The sequence below is a fragment of the Zalophus californianus genome, chromosome 3, assembly GCF_009762305.2.
Source record: "Zalophus californianus isolate mZalCal1 chromosome 3, mZalCal1.pri.v2, whole genome shotgun sequence".
Lineage (NCBI taxonomy): Eukaryota > Metazoa > Chordata > Mammalia > Carnivora > Otariidae > Zalophus > Zalophus californianus.
The window spans coordinates 115,054,479-115,078,689 of NC_045597.1; the positions used below are offsets into that span (position 1 = coordinate 115,054,479).

The window sequence follows — 24,211 nt, forward strand, 5'->3', positions numbered from 1 at the left end:
ATATTGAACGGTTTTCCTGTTGTGTCAACCCATTGTCTTAATTGTGCTTCAGAGCAGCAGGCTATTATTTTGAGGTCTGTGAGGCTTAAAATTGCTTTTTGTTCTCAGCATTAGGGGCACAGAAGAGTTAAGAGCACGGGCTCTGGATTCAGATACACTTGGTGCAGATCCTGGATCTGCTGCTTACTGGAAATTGTTGGCCCGTTCCTTAACTTCTCTAAACGTTGGTTTTCTCACATTGGAAATAATAATGGCCTCAACCTAATGAGGGTATTGTGAAGATCGCAGGGCATATATACATAGGGGTGTCTAATGCAGCATTCGGCGTGTAAACTTTTCAGATGTTGGCTGTCATATTCTGTATTACTGATTGATTAGATGTCACTGATGGGCAGTCTCTGGACACATTCCAGGCTCGAGCACTGTTGGGTAGCCCTATCCAGGGTGGATCTGGGCTCTAGCCTTTGTGAATTGCTGCGTTCTGTACTAATTCTGCCATTTCCAGTGTTTTTTTTTTTTTTTTTGTCTACCTGGTTTCAATTTAACGTCTATGATCTTATTTTCTAAGGACAGGTAGAATGGAGCTAAGAAATGTGGTCAACCATTGAAGAAGTCATAACTGTGAGTCGCCTGAAGAGAACCATAGAGGAGTAAGAGCTAATCCTTGTATTTAGTTGGAAAATTCTCTTGGTTGTTGACAATTTTAGGCAGCACACAAACATGGCCTTAGGTGACATTGAATTATATAGTGACAAGTTATTTCCTTTTTATTCCCTTTTCAGTCCTTCTTATTCTGTCACAGAGAAAGCCTCCATTTGGTGCTAGTCTTTAATCTCTAATACTTTGGAATTTACCTTTTAACAAAAGAAAAGAACGGATCTTAGATTTGGAGCCCTTGGCAGGCAGTGGTGTCTAGCTAGAATTCATTCCTATTGCTTTGTTTTTGTTGTATTTATTTTTCGTGCCTTCTCTTAGAGCATGTGATGCTAACTTTTCACCGATCATAGTAATGTGGAAGTTTTATTGAAAGTATATTTAAGGAAAAATGAATTGACTTAAAGAAAAATGCTAAAGCAAGAGTTTGTGGACGGTCCAGGGTGATGGCAAAAACTGTGATGGGGATGCAGTGGTTGAGAGAGCGACAGGGAACAAAAGCTTTTCCCCAGGGAAGGCCAGCGTTCAGAAAGAAGAGAGTAAGAGCCCGCAGCAGCCCCCAGGAGAAGGCAGAGCTGTAGGACAGAGCCTCCTGGAAGGGGGAGGTGGGCAGGAGGGGCGGATGCTGCAAAGAGCACAGTATAGCAGTGACTGGGGGGGGGACGCGGGGGGTGGGGGCTGTTGGCATTGCTGGATGGGACCACAGTGGGGTCTTTGCTGCCACCAGTTCAGCAAAAGGAATGAGTTAGGGGAAGGAAGCAAGGACTTTATTATACTCCCCCCCCCCCCCCCCCGCCAAAGCCTGGTGAATAGTTGAAGTAGAAACAAGGGGGACGGGAGGTTTTTTTGTTTTTTAGAATAGCAAAAATGTGCACATGTTTTTAGCCAGTGGAGGAGGAATTGGCAAAGGTGTGTGTGAGAGGGGTTGGGTTAGATGGAGCCAAAGTGAGGGCTGTGGAGGGTGGTGAGAACAAAGAGAAAGGAGCAAGGACAGAGGAGACAGCAGGAAGTCACCTCTTCTCCCACCAGTCGATTCTGCAAGTAAATTTTATCTAGTTCTTGATGTTTAAATAATTCAGCAGAAAAGGAGGGAGGAGAGCAAGTCCTAGTGCCTAGAGGGAAGCAAATGGCTGTGAAGGTGGAGACCAAGGGGATCAAAGCAAACACGGGATCATTGATCATTTGGAAGTCCCTGGGAGGGAGAGCTTGGAGGGGGGGAGCTTGGGGAGGGGGAATTCAGGGGGAGGGAGCTCGGGGAGGGGGAGCCTGGGGAGGGGGAGCCTGGGGAGGGGGAGCCTGGAGAGGGAGAACCTCAGAACCTACCTGCCTTACCGCAGGGAGGGGTGGCTTTCAGTGTGATATTGCTGGAAACGGAGAAGGACAATGAAGTAGCAGCGGCCTTCAGACCCATGGAAGGGGAATTAGAGGGAAGCCACCTGTTTGAGGCCCTCAGGTGCTGTCTGGGGAGGCTCCTTTAATTAAGGAAGCATGGTAGAGAGAGTTGTTCCCTGAAGAGGGGCTTATCGGCCTTCAGGGGGAAGTGGGAAGTCTCCTCCCCTGGTGTCACAGAGACTACCTTCTCCTCAAAGAAATGGCCTGGGAGAGGCAGCTTGCTCTGCTTCACTCAAGGCACTAGCTGTCTGTTGTGAAGGTCCTGGGCTTCAGACACCGGAGGTACTCATGCACCCATGTGTGGAACTGAGTGCATGGCCCAGCTCACTACATGACGACTGGACCCCAGGCTTTGCCCATTAACCGAGAGGGCTGAGGTGGCTTCTTGTCTGATTGCTGTGCCCATGTGTTTGTGTCCCAGGCTAAGTCAGACATGGAGCATGTGGGAACAGAGTGGCCATTGGGATCATAAGTCCTTTGGGACACATCTGATCCAGGGAGAAAAGGAAAGTCCTTTTGTGTGTGTGGCCCTAAGCCCAGAGCTTCCTGACCTCATATCCTGGCCTGTGGGCACCAATGGAAGGTCGGGGAGAGAAAGGTGAGCAGTTGACAGATGTGGAGCTGCCTTTTGTGGCTCAGGTGGCCCAGAAGGAGGCAGGTGTAGAGATCACTATCCCTCGCATCCTACTGTGTAGTTCAGGGCAGGGATAGTTGAATGGTTAGAGATGTAGGCTGCGTATGGGGTGGGAGCCACTCAGCAGTCTCTCTTAAGATAAAGGTAATTTCCTGTCATTAGGTTCATCTGCACATCAACCTCATGGTCTCCAGACAGAAGTCGTTTGCCTTGTCTCTGTCTCATATCTTTCCAACCTAATTAGTTACTATTGCTACCATTTCCCTTAAAAGTTTTGGCTGGCCTGGCTTTTCTTTTATTTCAGCATTGCCCACGGTCAATGGAATTGATCTGGAAAAGCGTTCTAGTGTTTACCAGGCTGAAAATTAGACTTTTCAAGGCAGCTCAGACGATTACTTGTGGAATCACTATGCAAATTCATTTTCCAAAGAAATGTTTTGGAGACAGAGCGGGTAGGTAAGTCCCGGCTCCTTCCCTCGAGAGAGTTGCCACTCAACTGGGGAAAAGACATATATTCTCAAAGACAGAAAATAACCAGAAAAAAATAAAAAAGACTTACCAGTGAGTGGGATTTGAAATGGCCCTTGAAGAAAGAGTAGGGTTAAGAGGAGGCATTTGTGGTTTGGCAAACAATTTTAGGGACACCAGGACTCCCCAGGGTCCAGCAAGATCCCACTGTCTGGACATTCCTTATCTCATTTTTATCTTCATCTGCCAGGCTGAGGGTGGAAGCCTTTTCTTCTGTCCTCTGGGGAGATGGAGAGCAGCTGTCTCAATTTATTTTAAAAAATACCGTGAATATGTTTTAATTAATAACCCTCCAAGATTCTTTCCTTCCAGACAAAACAAAGCTAGGTCTATCAATCCAGTTTCTTATTTCTAACCCTTCAGTCATCTTAAAGAACCACCCTGGCCTTAGCAGAACAGAACAGGCATTAAGAATTTGGGTCCTTGTTGGGGAACCCGGGTGGCTCGGTTGGTTGAGTGTCTGACTTTTGATTTTGGCTCGGTTTGGGATCTCTGGGTTGTGGGATTGAGCCCCCACTTAGGGCTCTGCACTCAGCGGGGAGTCTCTTTGGGATTCTTTCTCTCCCTCTCCTCTGCTTCTCCCCTGGCTCTCTCTCAAATAAATAAGTAAATCTTGAAAAAAAAAAAAAAAAAGAATTTGGGCTCTTGTTTTATCCCACACTTATTCACTGGGTAATCTTGTGCAAGTCATTTAACCACCTTTAGTAAAATGGGTGTCCCAATATTATCTACTCCATGGGGTTGTCTGAAGATTCTGTGAGGCAGTTTTTGCAGGGTACTCCCCAGTGTACCCGGTTCTAGTAGCTGATAGTGTTTTCTTTTCCTACCATTTCCCACGTTACACTTAGAATTGGTCATAACTGTCTAGTGAGGTGCTGATGATTAGCACTGCTAACATTCTGAAGGCTGCTTAAAATAGAAAAGAGTTACTTTGCCTGAAACTTCGCATTTTTTAGGTTGACACATTTTTTTTATTAGTCCTCTTACAGAATAATAAAATGGAATGAATCTGTGAAGTTATCTACATAATGAAGCCAATGTGGCATAAAAGCAATGAAGTCCCTGAAAATATCAGTCAAATTTCTAGTGTCAGTTTAACCCTAGCCTTTACAAAGTTTTAAAGGACCAAGGAGTGAAAAGCCACCTTTCCTTGCTGCTTCTTTGCCTCCCCTATCAGACTCTGGACTTTCGGTACTTAGGGAATGTGTTCTTCTCGTTTTTGGTTTGCTGGGATCTAGCAGTTTGCCTGACACAAGGGACCACCAATCATTATATGGTAAATAAATGAAAGTATTTTTGCCTAGAAAATTTTGAAAATAGAGGGAGAAACTGTAGTTAAGGAGCAGAACCCTGGGTGGTTTCAGGAGCTGGTGTTATCAACTCCTGGTCACTCCAGCCATTGTGAATTCCATTGTCTGTGCAGTGGAGTCTCTTGATTTCCTACGTGGTGTGGTTCAAGGAGCATGGACATTGCGGTCAGACAGATCTGGGCTCCATTGTGGATCTGTCACCTACCGACTGAGTGATGTTGGGGAAACTGTTGTCCCTGTCATATGGGGGTTTTGGCACCATTTCCACAGGATAGTTGTGGGGATGAAAGATGTGGGCATGAGCAACTCTGTGCCTCGGGCTCTCTCTTTGCCCTGATTTCTGGACTACTCGGATGACTCCACAGTTGGCATACTTTACCTTGGAGGTCAGAGGAGGAGAGGCAATCTCTTAAGAGTGTTTTGAGAATAAAGATAAATAGGTCTTTCTGTCTTGGTCAGCCTTGTTGGGTTGACTTCAGTAGGCAATATGTGGCATGTGACCCTGGTATGGAGATCCGCGTGTCAGACTCATGGACAATTGTGGGGTTTCATCGTGTGCTTCTTTGTCATCTCTGTTTGTGGCATGGGCCCACCTCCTGACTCTACCTCACAACCACCCTCTTCTTTCCATCTGCATTGCCCGTTCCGCAGTCCAGGCTGCCCCTTGTCTTTCTGGACTCCTAAATGACCTCCTGAGTGGCCTCCCTGTTTGTCTTCCCATTCCCTCCCCAAACACCAAGTCCTCGCAGAACAGCTAGGGTAATACTTTAGAAAGAGAAGCCACATTGGGCCATTCCTTTGCTTAAAAGTGTATTACAGGATGGATGACAGGGCTTTTTAGCACTAGGCCTCTGCCTGGCTCTTCCTCCATCACCTCATAGACCTTGCTCCTTGCGATGTCCAGATATACCAGCCCACTTTCTAGCAATTTCCTAGCTCAAGGCGGCCCTTTTTATGTCACCTCTACCTGGAGCACTCTGCCCCTTGCTCTTCCTGTAGCTGGCAGAACTCCAAGCCTGCGCTCTGATGTTACAGGCTCAGAACCCTCCTCCCTGACCCTCCTCACTTCATCACATCGCAACACTAGCAGAAATTATGTTATGATTTGGTTGCTTACTGCCTGTCTCCTCCCACTCTGTTAGAATGGAAGCTCCACAGAAACAGGAACCCACGTCTCGTTTGTGTTCCCAGTGTCTGGAGGAATGCCTGGCACATGAAGGGTTCTATCAGTATTCACTGAATAAAGCAGTGAGAAGAGAAACTCTAAATCTGTAAGAATATAAAGAGTACACTTACCATGATGAGCACTGAGTAATGCACAGAATTGCTGAATCACTATATTGCACACCTGAAACTAATAGAACACGGTGTGTTAACTAACTGGAATTAAAACAAAAACCTTAAGGATATATGAAATATGTTCAGCTGTGTGGAGGAGAGTGCTGGTTATACCAGTGTTTAAGAGGTTGTGGTGACATTGAGTGGAATCCGAGAGGGGAGCTCTCAGTGCTCACATGTATAAGAAAAAAAGTGATGTTTCTGGGCTCGTAAGGGACAGGAATCACCGCTGATGCAGAAACCCTTTTGGATCTCGAGGGCGTCTGTGCGAATTGGACCCTGTGGTCCGGAGTGTGGGATGGCAGGAAATCATGAGCTTGGAGATAAGATCCTCCTGCCTCTGTTGCTTGTTAGCTGTGTGACTGTCACTTGCTATCCTATTTTCTTACTTCCCCATATGTAAACCAGGGACAATAACCCAAGCCTTCCATCATTGCTGCAGAGATTAGAGCTATTCTATGCCTGGCACATGCACTTACCTCCTCAATAAATGGGAACTCTTATTTTGCAGTGGAAATTTTCAAAATACTATTAATTCAAGCCATGGCATCAGGAATTCAATTTAATTAAACAACTGTTTAATCATTTTTATTTTTTAAAGCATTTTTAATAATTGTCATAGATGCTGTAGGGAATCCAAATATGGATAAGATAGAAAACATGTCCTAAATAAATAACTGAACATCTAAAAATAAATAACTAACTAAAAAGTAACTAAAAGGGTAAGATAAGTTATAATGTTAATAACAAATCCATGTAGAGTACTTTGCAATTTGTAAAATGATCTTTGTATGCTTTTCATTTTAAAAGAATAGCATTTTATAGACTTTATTTTATTTTTTAAAGTAACCTCTACACCCCACATGGGGCTCAAACTCAGAACCCTGAGATCAAGAGTCGCATGCTCTACTGACTGAGCCAGACATGCACTCCTTATATGCCTTCTATTTGTTGGTTCTCACTTCCATCACATGAAGCAAATGTAATATGGGCTTCATGACCCTTTGCTCGTCAGGGACCTCTCTGAGCCTGACCTTGTCACTAGTAAAATGTAAAGAGTGGTAGTTAACGTTAGAGAGTAGTTGTGAGAAATCTATGTGATGACCCAGGAAAATCATAGTGTCTGGCAGGAGAGTCATTCGAATATATTATACCTCTCCTGCCCCAATCTCTGGCCCTGGATCCTAACTTCTTTCCATAACATGCTGCTTCCAGATGACTATAATATGGAGTAGTTTGTGTCAGAGTCCTCCTGGCAGAGTATCAAAGTGCCACAGAAGTTGAGAGAAAGAGAGAGAGAGAAATGACATCTATTTGAGAGGCTCAAGAAGAGCCTTTATCTCGGGAGAGATAACATTTGGCATGAGGCCTAAAGACCAGGTAGTGTTGTGACAGATAACAAGGTAAAGGTATCAATATGCCATTCCATGAGAACAGTTAGAGCAGTGAGGTGGATGCATGGACGTCACTGCAAGCACATGCTGGGGTGTTGGGTAGGGAAGGATTCGTCTGGGAGGGGAGGTTGGTAGGTCCCGCACTGTGGAAGGCACCTATCTGCAGGGCATACGTACAGTAGGGCATCTTAGCAAATGGTTGAGTGCCGTCTTTAGGAATTGGGTCAAAGCCAGATGGATTTGGCAAAGGATGTGGAATAGAGGTAGAAGAGATAAGCAGACCCCTACAAGGCTTTTGCAGAAGTCTAGGTGAAAAGTGGTAAGGGTAGTTGAGATGCCAGGCAAGAGATAGACCAAATAAATGAACCATGACTCTGGAAGCGACTGGGTGATGGTGGTCAGGGAGAGCTGTGGGCAAGGTAGCTTGCGCTTTTCAGCCTAGATGACTGGTGACAGTGGTAGACGGAGGTGGGTGGTTTGGAAGAGGTGGAGGAGGAAGAGAGCAGTGAGCTCTCTCCGCGACGTGCATTGTTTGGGGTATGTGGGGACCTCCAGGTGGAGGTTTTAATCAGACAGCTGGTAACAGGGTTTGGGGGCTCAGGGTTAGAGACGGACTTGGCATTTTCTGCACACAGCTTATGGCTGAAAGTACAGGAGTGTTTGAGCTCTCCTATGGGGGTGAGCACAGAAGAGGAAGCTGCAGAGGAGAGAAGGGGCTCAACAAGAGGGAGGGCGGGTCTGTTCTCTATTTGGAGTTGGCAGCAAGGAGAACTGGTGTCAGGGGGAGAAGGAGGAGGAGTCAGGAGGGAAGAGGCTGAGCAGAGTGAAGCCTGGGAGACAGACAGCGCATCAGAATTTCAACAGGCGGGGCTGGTGTGTAGCTCTAACTGGTTTTTACATTTTGAGGACATTGTGGGCTGTCAGAGGTCTTAAGATTTGGTAATTAAGAGGCTGCGGAGCCCTCTAAGAAAGCAGCTGAATGAGGGCAAAAATTGGATGGCAGAATGTGGGGTGGAGGGGTGAGGAAGTAGGGACAAAACCGACTTCCGGGTAGTTTGACAAAGAAGGCAGAGAGAGGCGATAGTCGGAGGGAGGACACAGGAAAACATTCACGGAAGAAAACACAGACTCCTTCCTTTTCCTAAAACATGCTTATGAAGAGGGAGGTATTGAAAGGAAATAGAGTGAGAACTGATGAACACAGGGTTCCCTTCTCAAGGGAGAAGGTATCAGGAAGCAGCCCGTCAGCTAACTGAGTTGTGGGTGCCTATTAACCAGTTATTACCCTGGATAGTTGAGCGATAGCTGTTTGGAGTAATCGGTTTAAACAGTTTTTTTGCTGGTCCCTCCTAGGCTGGATGTGAAGGAGGTGGCGTTTGGCTTTGCTGCCGTCTCCCTGCCACCCTGATTTTCCCTACTGGCCCGGGGAACTCCACTCCCTCCCTCTCCCCAGCACACATACCCCCCCCCCCACACACACACACACTCTTCGCTGAAATGAATAATTGGTTTATCTGGGTTCTATTAACTAATGAATCTGATAAGCTAAGTGCTGCTCCTGGCAACAGACAAGAGCTATTTCTGATGACAGTTAGCCTTCTAGAGCCAGAGTCTCTGTTGTCTTAGCCATTAAAGGTTCACAGGGTGGAACTTCAAGTCGGGAATGACGGGCAGGGCAGGCAGAAGTGTGGGGAGATTTTGCTCATCCACTCTTACCTTGTTTGTGCCCACCCAGCCCTTCCAGTACCTTAAGCACTGAAAAATATGGTGCCCGGTCCTCCAAGTAAAATTTAAAATCTTTTAAAAGATGCAAAGCTTCTATGTCAGCTACACTTAAGAAAGCTTCTTCTAGATTTTCTGATTACACAATTGTGGCTGAATTCAACAACAACAGATCTTAAAAAAATTGTTTTTTGGTGCCCCAAGTACTTCATCTGTCAGTTGAGCGATCTGCCTCTGCCCCTATGGACCAAAATTTGGTTCTCCTGGATGAGGACAGAGGCTCATTGGACTGGGATGCTTGCGTCTGTGTATCCTGAGTTCCAGCCTATCCATCCTAGACTTAGCTGGCTGGTGAAGGCCTATTTCGGGTTTGTATCAGTAGTCCTTTTATGGTGCTGGTGTACTCTCATCCAATGGGGGTGACACTTTGAACACCAAACGTGACATAGCTATGCTGAACTTGATGACTGTTGCTGATTTGCACTAATGTAATTATTCTACTCTATGGGACATTTTTTTGTCCTGTGTTTTGTGGGAGTTATTTTATTAGTAATAAGTAAAAGCCCACCATCGCACTCTGGGTTTATACTGCATCAGGTTTTAAACCCAAATGTATGGAGTTCTTAGAAAATCTATGGTTGAGAGTTAAAATATGTTCTTGGAGGATCAATGACAAGATGCAATATGGTGTTATGGGTAGAAGGCTTGGCTGGGAACCAGAAATTCTGGATCCTACTGTCAGCTCAAATTGTTGCCTTCTACATGCTCATGAGAAGTGACTCTCCATTCCCAGAAAGGGAAGCTAATTTTCCCACCCAGCCTGTAAAATCATGAGGTACAAATGGAGACAAGGGGTCTGGACATACCATAAGAGCAAAACTGTGGTCCAATACATGGGAAAATTAGAATTCTATAAGCTGTTTCTGAAGAGTGAAAAAGAATTAATAGAATATTAGTTCTATTTGTAGTAAATATTTGCAGTGCATGTTTATCAGAAGCCTCTGTATGCACCATACCTAGCCAAGTGAAAGCCTGGGCAAAAGTTTTATATTTCACGTTTTAACTAAAGGGAAGACACTGCCTGTGCCACCATGTGGCTTCCCTCTTGGAGATGCCACTGTGCGTCTCGGCCTAACTGGGAGAGGTTGGCAGGATGATAATTTGACTGGATGGCACAGGGCTGTGCCAGGAAGCTGCCCCCGGGGCGATGTGTCCCAGAAAGAGGGCTTGGAGTTTTCTGTGCTATCTTCCACTTGGCAAACTAAGTCCTACATTCTACCTTCCGTGGAACGGCTTTACACTCTCTTTCTAGTGAGGAAAGTTTGATTTTTTTTTCAGTCTTGACTTGGCAGAAAACCAGATCTGCGGAAAAACCTATAGCAGCAATTTTTACTCATTTCTCCTAAGTATGTAAAACATCGAGCTCACGCCAGTTTAAAGTTTACCTTCTCTTGTTTGATATGTGGTCAAGACTGGAGCTGTTCTTATGGGGAAAATCTTAGAACATTATTATTGCACATTAGAGCCGGAAAGATCCAGTCTTTCCCTTTATAGAGAGGAGGAGGCCCAGAAAAATAGGCAAATTGTTTAAGGTGACAATATATGAGGGGCGAGGTGCTGGACTAGAACCAGTTTCCCTGACTCAATCTACTAATCCCTGCATCTTGTCAAATTAGGACACAGAGCAGTTAAATGGGGAAGACTGGCGGGGGGTGGGGGGAGGTCATTATATTTTGATATGACATGAAAATCACCTATAAATAAGCACCTTATTTTTGCAACACAGATTCCATTAATTTCTTGAACAGAAGTAACACTTGTGTCTTCATTTTGCCTGTTAGCCAGGCAATAATTCTGAATTTCTTCATTATCACTTGGGCAGTTCGCTTTCCCAGAGTGTTTTTTTCATGGCTGTCTGCGGTCCTGATGGTGCCTGTGTGTCCACGCAGCGGGACATTTGGCAGAAAAGAAAGAATTTTAGCCTGGTTTCCTGCAGGAAGAAGGTTTACAAGATTCATTCTCTTGTGCTGCCTTTGTTCATTCTTGAGACATGGTTGGCATCACTGTGGCAACTCGGTAGAAGCCAATTGTTGCTTCTTCGGTTTCATTATAGGCTCTCCTGGGAGCAGCCTTGGCTTTGGCTGGAACTGGCACCAGCTGCCTTCCTTGGGGCGCAGAGCCAGTGTGGGGAGGGGGATGGGAACGTCTGGGGCCGGTGCTGGCTGAGGGTTTATATCCTCAGTTACAGAGTCATCCTGGCAGAGGTGTGGGCAGGCAGCAGAGCGGGGAGGAGAATGTTGGAGGTCTTCATCGTGAGACTACATCTGGACATGGGCAGATTCGTGGACGCGGGACAAGATATAACAGTGTTGGGGATAAACGGATGGTCACTGCCAGGTATGGGTTGTGCACAGCGGAGTTTTTTCTGCTTTGGGAATTTGCAGCCCAGCCTCAGATAAATGGGAAGGTGGGTGGTGGGGTAAAGAGGAGTGAAGGGGTACAGAAAGACCCTGTGAGACTCCATGACTGCTGAAATCTTGGAGGTGGGGGATGAGAATGGTCAGCAGCAAGTAAAGTTTCTGGGACCCTGAAGAAATACAGTGAATAAGGGTTTCCTCCCACCACCACCCCCAGCCCCCAGCACTGTTGCATGGTGTCTTGCCACCCTAACCTCCTTGGTGCTCGTCTGGCAGGCCTTAATCAGCAGCAGCAGCAGCGGCAGACTTTTACTGAGCACCTACTCGGTACCATTATGTACAAGGCACTCTGCTAGGCCGGGGCCTTCATGAGCCTGTAGTTCTCCTTTGTGTAAATTGGAAATTGGTAATATTCCGGGCAGAAGTAGCCCCATGGGCCCAAGACTTGGCAAGTGATCAGCACCCTTTTATGGAGAAAAAGGCACTCTTTTTTCCACATGAGTGTCCTAGGCCCACAGCTTGTAGACTTTTAACAGGGATTTCGATTTCCATTCACCCCCTTGTCTGGATTTCAACCAAGTGTGATGGCTCCATATTTGACAGTGATTCAACACATCCAGACTCTCTTAGGAACTACTGAATGAAAGAGCAAAATGTCTAGGATTTTGTTTTACTTTGGGCTTCACCAGAAGCAGGCACCGAGACAAGGATTCAAGTGCAGGTTTCTCGGGGAGGTGAATCCAAGAGACACTGAAGAAGAGTGGAGAAATGAGGCAGGGAAGTACAGGAAGCCAATATAGTATGTGTCCTCGTGCAAGTTACTACCATGGGCAACAGGGTTTCAGCCCAAGAGGAGCTCTGGAGCCAGTTTGGAATACATGCCTCAAAGGGAGCTAGAGTTTTTACCCCCACTCTGATCAGTCGTTGCATGAGGCTGCTACAGGCTCATGAAGGCCCTGGCCTAGCAGAGTACCTTGTACATAATGGTACCAAGTAGGTGCTCAGTAAAAGTCTGTTGCTGCTGCTGCTGATTAAGGCCTGCCAGATGAGCACCAAGGAGGTTAGGGTGGCAAGACACCATAAAACAGTGCTGGGGAGTCGGGGGGTGGGGCGGCGGGGAGGAAACCATTATTCACTGTATTTCTTCAGTGTCTCAGAAACTTTACTTGTTGCTGACCATTCTCATCCCCCACCTGGGATGTCTGTCCTTCTGGCCTGCATCAGGAGACAGGGAGGGCTCTTGCAGCCAGAGAAGGCCTCCGGCAAAGAGATGCATGCAGGTAGTGGAGGTCAGGCTAGCCTGCATGGAAATGGTGAAGATTTAGAGGACATCTGCTTCATGTTTACAGTTGGTGTTATCACAGCAGTTTCTGGAAGGCTCCAAAGCTATAATAGCAGAGTTGGTGAGTCAGTGAGTACCTGCACAAGACATAGCTCCTCACCTTTCCTAAACAGTATTTATGGCTACACATTAAAATTTTATTTATTTTTAGAGTACAGAAGATAACCATGGAATAGTTAATTTTGCTAGGACCCTCAGAAATTAAAGGCCTCATGGAGCTGAGCTTATGAGTTACAGACCTAGGGGCCTGGAGATGCTTGAGGTGTGATTTGGCACTAGGGTGTTGTACGGGCTTCAGGATGCCAAGTCTTTGCGCTGGTACATTGTGAGTGATTATCACTTATTAGTAATCTTTCCTTTAAGGGGTCACTGCTTTCTGAGTTTGGTGTAAACCTGGTATAAATTGGTCTAAACTTTTTATTACAGAATAACACTGACCATGACTTAAGCATCTTCTAGAATGTTGGGCACTGTAGTAGATCCATTTTTTTTGCCTGAATATATCTAATTTTCACAATACTGAATTGTGGATCTTATTGGCTCCATTTTACAGATGAGGAAACTGAGCCTCAGAGAGGTGGGAGTTATACCCATGTTTATGTGAATTCATTTACACCATATGTTGGTATGCTGCCTTCCTGGACAATACTCAGTATTAGCTACTGGAGTGAGGAGCACAGAAACCCTATCATAAATCCCTTTATACGCCCTTTCCTTCTAGTCCACTGTTCTCGTTCCTAAAGCACATGGGTATGTATAATTTATAGTTTCCGTGAGATTATTCCCTCATCTGGACCACTTTGTACATGTTAAGACAGCAGTACAACAGTGTCTTACAATGCCTAGAAACATCTCTGTATCCATGTTTTATGTTGAAATAAATTTTAATGATGTGTTAAGTGTCAATTATAAAAACTCATGAGGGGCGCCTGGGTGGCTCAGTCGGTTAAGCATCCGACTCTTGATTTTGGCTCAGGTCATGATCTCAGGGTTGTGGGATCCAGCCCTGAGTCAGGCTTAGCGCTGGGCATGGAGCCTGCTTAAGATTCTCTCTCTCCCTCTTCCCTCCTTCCCTCCCACTCTCTCTCTCTCAAAACAAACAAACAAACAAAACCAACTTCTCCTGATAAAAAAATCAACATCACAAAGAAATGCCACTTCATACTCACTAGGATGGTTATAATAAAGAAGACAGTAACAAGGATGTGGAGAAATTGCAACTCATACAGTGCTGGTGGGAATGTAAAATGGTGCAGCTGCTTTGGAAAACAGTCAGTTCTTCAAAAAGTTAATTCCTATAGAGTTACTACATGACCCAGAAATTCCACTCCTGGGTATATGAAGTGAAAGGAGAAATGAGAGCAGATGTCCACATAAACACTTGTATATGAATGTTCATAGCAGCATTCATAATTGCCAAAAAGTGGAAACAACCCAAATGTCCATCCTGCTGATGAATGGATACATAAAATGTGGTTAATCTGTGTAATGGAATATTATTCAGTCATGAAAGTGAAAGCTACAATATGGATGAGCCTTAAAAACATACTAAGTGAAAGAAAATGTTGGTCACAAAAGCCACGTGTTATATGCTTCTATTTATATGAAATATCTAACAGAGGCCAAGCTATAAAGACAAGTGCTTAGGAAGATGGAGAGTGACTGCTAAGGGGTACCCAGTTTCTTTTTGGGGTGATGAACATGTTCTGAAATTAGATAGTGGGGATGGTTGTCAAATCTTGTGAAGATTCCAGCAACCACAGAATGTACCCTTTTATTAAAGGGGTGAATTTTATGGTATGTGAATTACATTTCAATATAATAACACAAAACAAAACTTGTTTTGGCATGATATTTGTGTTGATAAAAAATGAGTATCAACATTAACCCAAGGACTTCCTGCTTTTTAGTTAATGTTTTGGAAACATTCTTTCAGGTTGTTACCAAAGCCCTTCAGAGTTTAATTTCTCCTTGTGCAAACTAATACAATGTTTTAGTGATGTCTTAACCTTGGACACCTTTGGAGTCCTTCAAATCAGGACAAACGCACACAACTTTTAGGAAGGAAGCACATCTGTCCTTCTTTTTCTCTCTGAGATGAGAGAAAAAAGATTTAGACAATGAACACAGCTCCCAAAATGAAACAAAGCAATGATGTTGACATAGGCAGGTCTCTTGGGCCTTGGTCTGTCTTGTTCTGGAGGACGGTGCCGGGTCTAATGCTTCAGGGAGGCAGATTTAAATCAATATAAGGACACAACATTCCAGCAGTTGGAGCCAGTTGAGTTTCAAGAGCTCATCGTCACTGGTGAGGGCTTGTGGAGACGGGAGTTGCGCACTGAGAGGAGGCTGGAAGGGCTGACTTGTAGGGTCCCTATTAACTCCGAGAGGCCGTGATTCTCGTTCCCCTGCATTACTGCTCTGGTTCTCACAGCAATGACTCTTCGCTCAACGAACTAATCAACTGTGTGCTTGGAAATAATTTAGAATTGATTGGGAAGAATGCAGGAAAAACAAAACTCCAGAGGCTCATGCATGTTGTTTCTTTGATGTTCAGGGAGAGCAACTGATTCTAAAGCCAGAACTTTTAGAACACTAGATAGGGAGCCAGGAGGTCTGGATTCAGGGTACAGATCTGCTCCCTACCTAATTGGCTGTGGGTGACTTTCTGCAAGCCATCTACCCTCTCCTGACCTCAAGTTTGTTTATTTGTAAAACACGATGTTGGGTTGGGCTGACCTTGAAGGACTTCAAGGCTCTGAAAAATTCTAGAATTTTTCTTAATAACTTCCAACCTTTTCATCCCAAGTCTCTCACGTGCTCACTCATGCCTTTTCTTAGGCTCTGTTTGTCTTTGGCCTGTTTTGTTTTGTTTTTCCCTCGCATGTATGAACTCTTTAATTAGGATTGAAAACCATGTCCAGTACTGCTTGGTTGCTTGCATCTCTGTGTGTGCCACCATGCCCCTCACCACTGTGCCTCAGGAAGGATGTTGGCAGGAGGGGGCCTCCCTCTTTCCCAAGACCAGCACAAAGGCCCCAACTTCCACGAAAGGCTTATTACATACAGAGGGGAGGGGTTCAGCCCTGCTTGGCTGCCGCTTTCCTCATGGCTGCAGGACGTTGCCCAGCTCCTCTCTCTTCGTCTTGGCACAAGTGTGTGTCCCCATTCTTTTCTTGATGAACCTGAGGGCATGCTTGTCCTTGGAGACCTCAAGGAGCGCCATGGCCCACCGCTTCTGTTGGGTGAAGCCACACACCTCTCGCATCGTGTCTTGCATGGATTTCGTGCGCTTGGTGAGGCGCCTGTGGCAGTGGCTGTGCCTTGGCTTGTTCATATTCTCGGTCACCTTGTGACCCTTGTTGAGACCCGCAGCCGTAGGGCGGCACAGAGCCATGACTGCTGCTTCTGACGGGCTCCTCCTCGTAGTTCCTTCTGTGCCACGTGCGTGCCTACTAGTGCTCTTGCCAGCCTTGCCCTTCGTCTCTGATCCTAGGCCCTTCTTTCCTCAGCGGTTCCATGTCAGTCCCACCTTCATGGCCAACATTTCCTTGACTACTGTAGGCTAGAGTAGGGGTCTCTGACTTTTGTCACCTCATGAATCACTTCACTTCAATCTATCCTATTAGTCCTAAGCATCTGCTGTTGGTGTGTCTCCTACTTTTCCAGTATATCATAAGCTGCTTAGGGAAACAGCCTGGTGTGAAGGAAGAACACTTGAAATCAGAGACTTCAAGTTATTTTCCCAAAGGGCCTCAGTTTTCCAGTCTGTGGCATGGGAATAGTGACATCTACCTCATGGAGCTACTGTGAAAAGGAAATGAGATAAAACAGAAAAAGATTTGGATCATCATGGTTGGTGACAGTGTGGGTAGTGGTTGGTGACGGTGCGGGTAGTGGTTGGTGACGGTGCGGGTAGTGGTTGGTGACGGTGTGGGTAGTGGTTGGTGACGGTGCTGGTAGTGGTTGGTGACGGTGCGGGTAGTGGTTGGTGACGGTGCGGGTAGTGGTTGGTGACGGTGTGGGTAGTGGTTGGTGACGGTGTGGGTAGTGGTTGGTGACGGTGCTGGTAGACGGCACTGAGAAGGTGGCCAGGAGAGGCTGGAGAGACAGAAAGAATTTGTCATCTCTTGTACTTTCAAGAAGGAAGTCATGTGGACACCGGGCACAGAGACTGAATGATTGTTCTCAGAAATCTGTTCCTCTTCCTAATACTCCTCAGTGTCTAAAGATAATTCCACAGAGCGAGTTTAAATCTTGCTGTGGAAATTTAAGGGTTTTTTTTTTTTTTACCCCTGTGTCTTTCTTTCTTAGTAACGATAGAGAAAAATCATTCAAATCATTGGGCACCTTTGGTTTCAGCCCTTGGTTGGTCTTAGAGATTATTATTAGATTACTTCTCCATTATCTCTTCTTGGGTAATTAATTTCCATTTCCTTAACATCGCTCCTGGTGCCCATCTTCTAAAGGTTGAAGTGGGTCTTTCACTTTCCTCTATCTCCCAGAGTAATATTCCTTCCAGGCTGGGGAACGGTTGTTGGGTAATGGTGGGTCAAATGAATTAAGAGGCAGGCCGTATGGTTCATGGACACTTTGCTCTCAACAACTTGATAGGAAGTGGTTTGAATTTTTTTTTTTTTAATTTGAACTATAAAAATGTAAGAACCATCTGCTGTAATTTTTTGCCTGTGATCCTGGTAAGTTATTTAGTTAGACTGCTCTTATGCAATTAGCCACTCTCTGTGGAGGCTTTTGTGGCAAAACCGGGCTATTTCGTTTCCAGTTGTAATGTATATGGAGTGTGCGTGTCCCGTCCAGATTCCTTTCATAAATTGCAGCAGGTTTGCCTCCATGTAGTGAGCTCTTGGGATTTATATGGCTTCTGCCTTCGCTGCGTAAATGCTTTAATTGTAGTGGTCCATTCGATTGGTTGAGAATACATCACACACTAATTGCTGTGGAGCAAACCGAATAGGGTAATGTGATAGAGAGTGATTCCAGGATGGGGCTGGGGCTGCTTTAGTTAGGAGCATGGAAGCCCTTAAAGGAGGAGCAATTGGAGTTGACATCTAAAGGGTGATAAAGAAACAGCCAAATGAAGATGTCTGGTGAACCAAATGAAAATCTGCAGTGAGAGAATTTGAAGGGGAAGGAAGTGAAGAGCAAAGGCCCCGAGCCATGGAATACACTGAGGAATAAGCCAAGGAATAAAGGAGTCCAGTGGGCTACATTGTAGTGAGGCAGAGGAGAATGCAGGGACGTGGGGGTGAAGAGGGTCTAGTCGAACAGAAGCCAGTGGAGGTTTTTAAGGGAGCATTTGATATCATTTGATTCACAGTTCTAGAAAGCTCAGTCTGGCTGCTAAGTGGAAACTGGATTGTTAGGAGCGAGAATGTGTCAAGGACACCAGTGAGGGGACTATAGCTGTTGTCCAGATGAGAAACCATGGTGGTGTGGGCTGAGGTTGTGTGGTATAGATGATGAAACACGATCAATTTGGGACATACTTGGGATATGGAATTTACGGGACATACCTGATGATTTTGGTCTCTTACTCAGATATGGAGCACTGGATGATTCATTTTTGGTCAGTTAAGTTTTATATAGCTAATGGAATCCAAGTGGCAATGTCCAGTGGGTGATTGAGTATCTGAATCTGGAGCGTGGATGAGATTTGAAGTCTGAAATGCTCATTTAAATTATGTGAAGGTCAAGAACGTAGACAGAGAGGAGGCTGAGGTGTCTGAGTCTGGGATACACCGTCGTTTAGAAGTCGGAAAGAGACACCAGCAAAGGACTCTGACAGAGAGGAGCCAGAGAGATCAGAGAACCATGTGCTGAATAGGTGCCTGGAAAGTGAAGTGTCTCTAGGAGTAATTGGTGCCCTCATCATTCAGTTTCAAGTGTTAGCACTCTGCACCCGTATTAAAATGTTAGTTGAAAGATGTATTCTGTAGCTGCATATTTAGTGACAGCTAGAGCATGCTGGGCCCAATGCTGGTCCACAGAAACCCTCAGCCACAGTGGGATCAGAAACGGGGAGACTCTTGTCTCCTGGGGACCAGGGGAGAGGGGGTTTGCTGAAGTCTCTCAGGGTTTGTGAGATCTTCATACCATTACCAAAGTAGCAAAGAGTAATTTGTTGTTGTTGTCGTTGTTAAATGGCAGTTGTATATATAGCTCGCATGGCTAGGCCACAAATCAGTTCTTGGAAAATAATCTGTAACTAAATTTTAATTCTCAATTTTAATTTCAAGTGTCGAAGGTTCACTTAAAATAAAAGCCTATATAGCCAACTCAGTGTATGAAAAGACAAAAACACTTTTTAACTTCCTTATAGTCCAGTCCTGATGAGAAGTCTCAGAACAAATCATTTTCTAAATTTTATCTTTTCTTGAAGGCAGTTTCTGTTTGGGAGTTAACTTCAGCTTATGGAAAATTGTTGTATTATCTGTTTGTCACTTGATAAATGATATTATTTAAATGAGTAGTAGAGATTTCTTGCTTTCTGCCTCTCTTCAAGTGAACATATAATGTACTCCAACAAACATTTTAGGTTGAAGGGCAAAGTTGGGGAGTCCTCTGTTTTTTGTACAATTTACCTACCATTTTCCCTGCTGTAGTTAAGTGCATGTTCTCCAAAACCCAAAGCATGATTGTTCTGGAAACAAGATGGTTTATTTTGGTGATTCTTACCAAGTTTGGAGAAATAATGGATTTGTTTGAAATTAAGCAAAGCTGCAGTTTCTTTTAAGAAGGTTCAATGGATGACAAATACTTATGCAAACTCTGTAAATGTTTATTCTAACCTTTTACCTTATTGACATTTAGTTAATTTGATGAATAGATAAAGCTAATAAGAGTGTAGTGGGCTGATAGTTGGCAATAGATAGTGGTGAGAAATGTTCTCTTGGTTATTCAACCAAGTACTTGGTTCACTAATTGAATGAGACTTGCTGAGAACAAAACATCAGAAAATAACCTCTTTCCATAAGTTTAATAAAATGACTGACTCTGCTGCTTTGTATAGAAATAAAATCGTGGGGCACCTGGGTGGCTCAGTCAGTTAAGCATCCACCTCTTGATTTTGACTCAGGTCTTGATCTTGGGGTCGTGAGTTCCAAGCCCCATGTTGGGCTCCATGCTGGGTGTAGAGCCTACTTAAAAAGTTTTTTTTTTTATGGTACCTCAGAATTCTCCATTTCTTCTAGGACCAAACTGTGGAAGTAGCTCATTTACCTGGTTGGCCCAATCCCATTTTCAGAGACTAAAATCTCAAACATAACACCTGAAGCATAGGACCTTACCTATGTGCTGCACTACCCACAGTCATGAATGAGTAAAACGCCACGCCAGTCTGACAGCTGTGTACTTTTGCGTGAAGGTTATAGGATGTAACAAGCCTTGTCCTTGGATCTCTCATGAGCAGTTATCTTTGTGAGGCATTGGCAGGACTGTCCTGCGGTAAAGGGTCCTGGTGTCTGAGCCACGTGTAGGAGGTGCAGGATGGGAGTGAAGGAGACTCTGGGCTCTCCTCTTTCCTTCCCCTTTCCTGCCATCCCCTCTAACCACTAGGGGAAAATGAAGATGAGGGGCTGCCTGGGTGGATCGGGCTGTGGGAAAGGGCAGGGGGAGGGCCACCCCTTGTCTGGGTGGTGATGGTGGGAAGAAGGCACTGTTGCGGGGGGGTGGTTTCTCCCTGGGGAGAGGCCGTGTCTATCTCAGCCTCCGCCTTCCATGGTCCTCAGGACTGTGCCTGGCACGTAAATGCCCAATAACTCCTTGGTGAACGTTGAGTGGTTAGGGGTCAGGGCTCACATAGACCAGGGCAGAGTTTCTTCCCTTCCTTTCTGACAGTTACTTCCTCGAATGGCACATGGCCCAGTGTCAGACCAAACCCCAAGATCCTACACCTGGGGCAGTCACTTGATTTATTTTTATTGTACAGAAGAGCCCTCTGTGACTTGGAGGCCTCCACCCAGTTAAGGCATCACTTATACACATGAAGAAAACACTAGAATTCTTTGGGATTCAAAGCAGTAATATCTTGCTATGAAGAGCAGCATCTTAAATTTGATCATGGCATCTTCCCATTGAATAAAATCCAAGCACGTTCTCTTAGCTAACTGTGCCTTGCATTAAGTGGCTCCTGATTTCCTTTCTCACCTCCTTTTGTGCCACCCTCTAGTTCCTTAAACACTCCAGACCCCTTCCTGTGTGCTCTACCCTCTGCGCTGTCTTCTATGTTCTTCCATGGCTCTTCACTTGCCTCAGTCTTTCTGATCCTTTAAAGATCCACTTAACTGGCATTTCCTCAGGGAGGCCTGCTTTGCTCTCTCCATCATCCCCTCTGTCTCATTATTTTATACCTAGGCATTTTGTAGTCCCCCTGGTGTTTGCTTTCTTGTTTATTAGCTTTCTGCCACACTTGAGTGAATGCTTTGTAGGCCGGACTGTTTTCTGATTTGGTTAGCCGCTAGTCTAGTCCCTGGTTCAAAGGAAGCTCTCAAAAAGTAAATGAATGGATGAAGCTTCAGCTTACTTTTCATCAGAAAAAGTGTTTCAAGTAAAAACAAAAAAAAAACCTTTTTTTTTTCTTTCTCAGATTCTCAATGTGCAAACCATATATGCCCATCATACGTGTGTGTTCGCACTGTAATAATTCCCTAGTCTTGGTATGGAACTGCCTTCAAGGATAGGGTTTGTGATTTAGTGCCTGTGGTCTAACTACTATTAGTGCTTTTTATACCTAAACTTCTAATGTGTTTTCTCCGCCCTTTCGTTTCGTCTTTTTTAGCAAGGGAAGCCATATGTCTTCGATAGAGTGCTGCCTCCCAGCACGACCCAAGAGCAGGTTTACAATGCGTGTGCAAAGCAAATTGTCAAAGGTAAGTGCTATTTCTTTATTTCCTCCTGGGCCTTTCAGAGTAATTGAAAACATTATTAAGTGATATTTGCAGCCTAGGAATCAATGTGCCTTGACTCTAAGCAGAGGCCTGCTAATTGGAAACACTGAATTATTGCCCGAGCTCTGGCCCTGATTTGCTATGATGTCAGGCAAGTTCTTGAACCTCTCTATACCTCCTCGCCAAGGAAATTTCTTTATTCTTTTGCCACCTTTTTGGCAGAGTTATTCTGCCACCTAGAAGCTTAAAAGCTATGGTCACACTATTTCTGTAATGGTTTTAAAATACTGCTGTAGGTATAAGGCCTCCTTTTTACTTTGTAGGAGACAAAAATATATTTCTGATGCTCCAGTTGTATATTTTTGGCTGATTTATTTTGTTCATCTGTCTCTTCAGGCAGAGGCCTTACACGTGGAAAATTCTTGGGCACCAAGGAATTTTCTGCAGAATCATAAAATCACATCACCTTGTTGGTTACTGAGCTGTTCTTGCTACTCAGCATTCCTTAAATATACTTTCGTCTAACCCACTTTCAACCTTTCCACCCAGATACCAACATTTGTTCCTCCAAATAGATAGCCTGAAGCCTAAAATTGTCTTAGAGATCAGCTGTTTCCTCTGGGACTGGCCTTGGCCCTGAAGGATTTGTGTCAAAATCACAGCAGGGAGATGAAGCAATTTACACATTGTTCTACCTTGCCCTTTCAAATCAGGGGCAGGCTGGAGCTTGCCTTGGGGGAGCTTGCCATCTGGCCAGAGCCGAGGGGCATCTCCTGCTACTTTGTTTTTCGTCTTCGAACCTTATCCTTCAACTCTGAATGCTATGACAGCTGTGCTCTCAAATGTCCTGATGTTGCCACCTTTATAGGTAGCTGTAGATTTAAAGAGCAAAAAAGCAAAAACAGAATTCAAAAAGCACCTTGTCGTGCAAGATGTGCTTGTTTTTGGAAGCTGAGCTGACTAACCTAACTATTTGAAATTCATGAAAGCCAGCCCTGGGTGCATCTGTTCGATTAGTTCTGACCCCGGACACCTGCGTGGGAGATGCTGTCAGTATGTAATGTTCCTCGCTGAGGTGTATGGTTGTTCAAATTCCGGTTGCAGACATCAATTAATTTTGAGGGTCTTCACAGTAAGATTATTACAGAAAACAGAAGAGAAAAAACATGCCTGAATTTGGGCTTTTCTTGAATTAATACTGTGGGCCTGTATCTGGTGGTAATGTTTGTTTTCTCTCTACTTCTATTCTTTGTATCTCTTCCTGTCTAAAAATGTTTTCTCTCTCTCTCTGGAGTGTGTTGTTGTAGTTTGCTCCTAGGCAGCCTTCCTTCCTTTCCATTAGCAGACTCTTCCTTATTTTTATTTAAGTAAGATTAATCACATGTGAGCCATAATTTCCCTCTTTTTCTCTCCCCTTCCATTATCAGAACCAAATAGTATTTACCACGTGCTGTGCCAAGCATGAGGTCCATTTAAATACATCTCTAAGTTGATGTTGTAATTAGAGATGGATGCACTCCAGTTTTTAAAAATCCTGTGATTAACAAATAATCATAATCTTTCAGTCTTCATTACTGGAGAAGTTGGGTCTCTTTCAGTGTCTGGTTTTTCTGAAATGTCAGAAATAGGCAGTCCTTGGAAAGTTCTTGTGAAGATGTGACCTAACTGGATAACTTGAGGCCCAATATATGGTGAGCCACAAAGAAAACCATTTAGGGTAATGTTAGACTCTGACATGACACGATAAACTGATATTTTTCAGACACTATAAATGTAATGTGAGCATACTCATTTTGTAACAATAAAGAGTTCTTTCTTCTTCCTTGAAAGGAAATTATTAGGGGATGACGAAGGCCTAATTTAACTTTTTTAAATATCCACTGAGGCTAGCATGAGGGGAAGTGGCCGTGTTATTTCTGCATCAGCAAGGTGGAATAGTTACTAGGGGTACAACTGAGGTTTCTTTTGCCATGACAAGTCCTATTTAAATCAGGAAAGGAAGGTGGTGCTGTAGGGGCCTCTTTTTCTAGAGGCCAGGAATTCAATCAGATAACTTCTGAAGGTCACCGCAGCTCCCGCAGTTCATGGTAATGTGGTGGACTGGTGAGATTTTCTTTCAAGGCTATCTGAACCCTTAATGTTTTTGAGATCAGGAAGATTCCTTTTAACTGGGTGGCTTTATTCTCTCTTGGTTTTTTTCATTCCCTTCACCTTCACTGGGTTTTTCAAAACATATTTCAAACATTTGATTGTAGAATTCTGGTACCTCCCACACTCCCATCTCTGTCTGGTGTGTGTTTTTCAAAATGTTGCCTGAAAGAGTATGTAGAATTCTCCGTTTCCTCCAGAAGAGCTTATAGGATTTGTGACTCTCAGCATGGTAAATAGGAAGGTTTCTGTGGACGCGCTAAGAATTAAAAACCATGGTTACTGCTCGTCATTGTTGGAAGTACGGGGACCTATGTCCTAGTCTACAGAAGTCACTCTGGACATTTGCCTTTCAAATTAACTAGATGTGGACTCTTCAGGGCTAGAGAAGGTGGTTCCTTGTTCTCTAGATGTAATTTGTTTAGG

At 44.6% G+C, this 24,211-nt stretch overlaps 2 protein-coding genes across 3 annotated transcripts in view; one reads left to right on the forward strand and one right to left on the reverse strand.

Moving 5' to 3' along the window:
- KIF5C (kinesin family member 5C) overlaps positions 1–24,211 on the forward strand; it is a 147,908-nt gene that overhangs the window by 26,373 nt on the left and 97,324 nt on the right. For both annotated transcript variants that reach the window (XM_027589084.2, XM_027589085.2), the window contains exon 2: positions 21,529–21,619. In XM_027589084.2, the coding sequence (XP_027444885.1) occupies positions 21,529–21,619 (91 nt within the window). The remainder of the gene's footprint in view (positions 1–21,528; positions 21,620–24,211) is intronic.
- LOC113919633 (60S ribosomal protein L36-like) lies at positions 15,838–16,128 on the reverse strand. Its single transcript, XM_035726610.1, has one exon. The coding sequence runs from the start codon at positions 16,126–16,128 to the stop codon at positions 15,838–15,840; it is 291 nt and encodes a 96-aa protein (XP_035582503.1).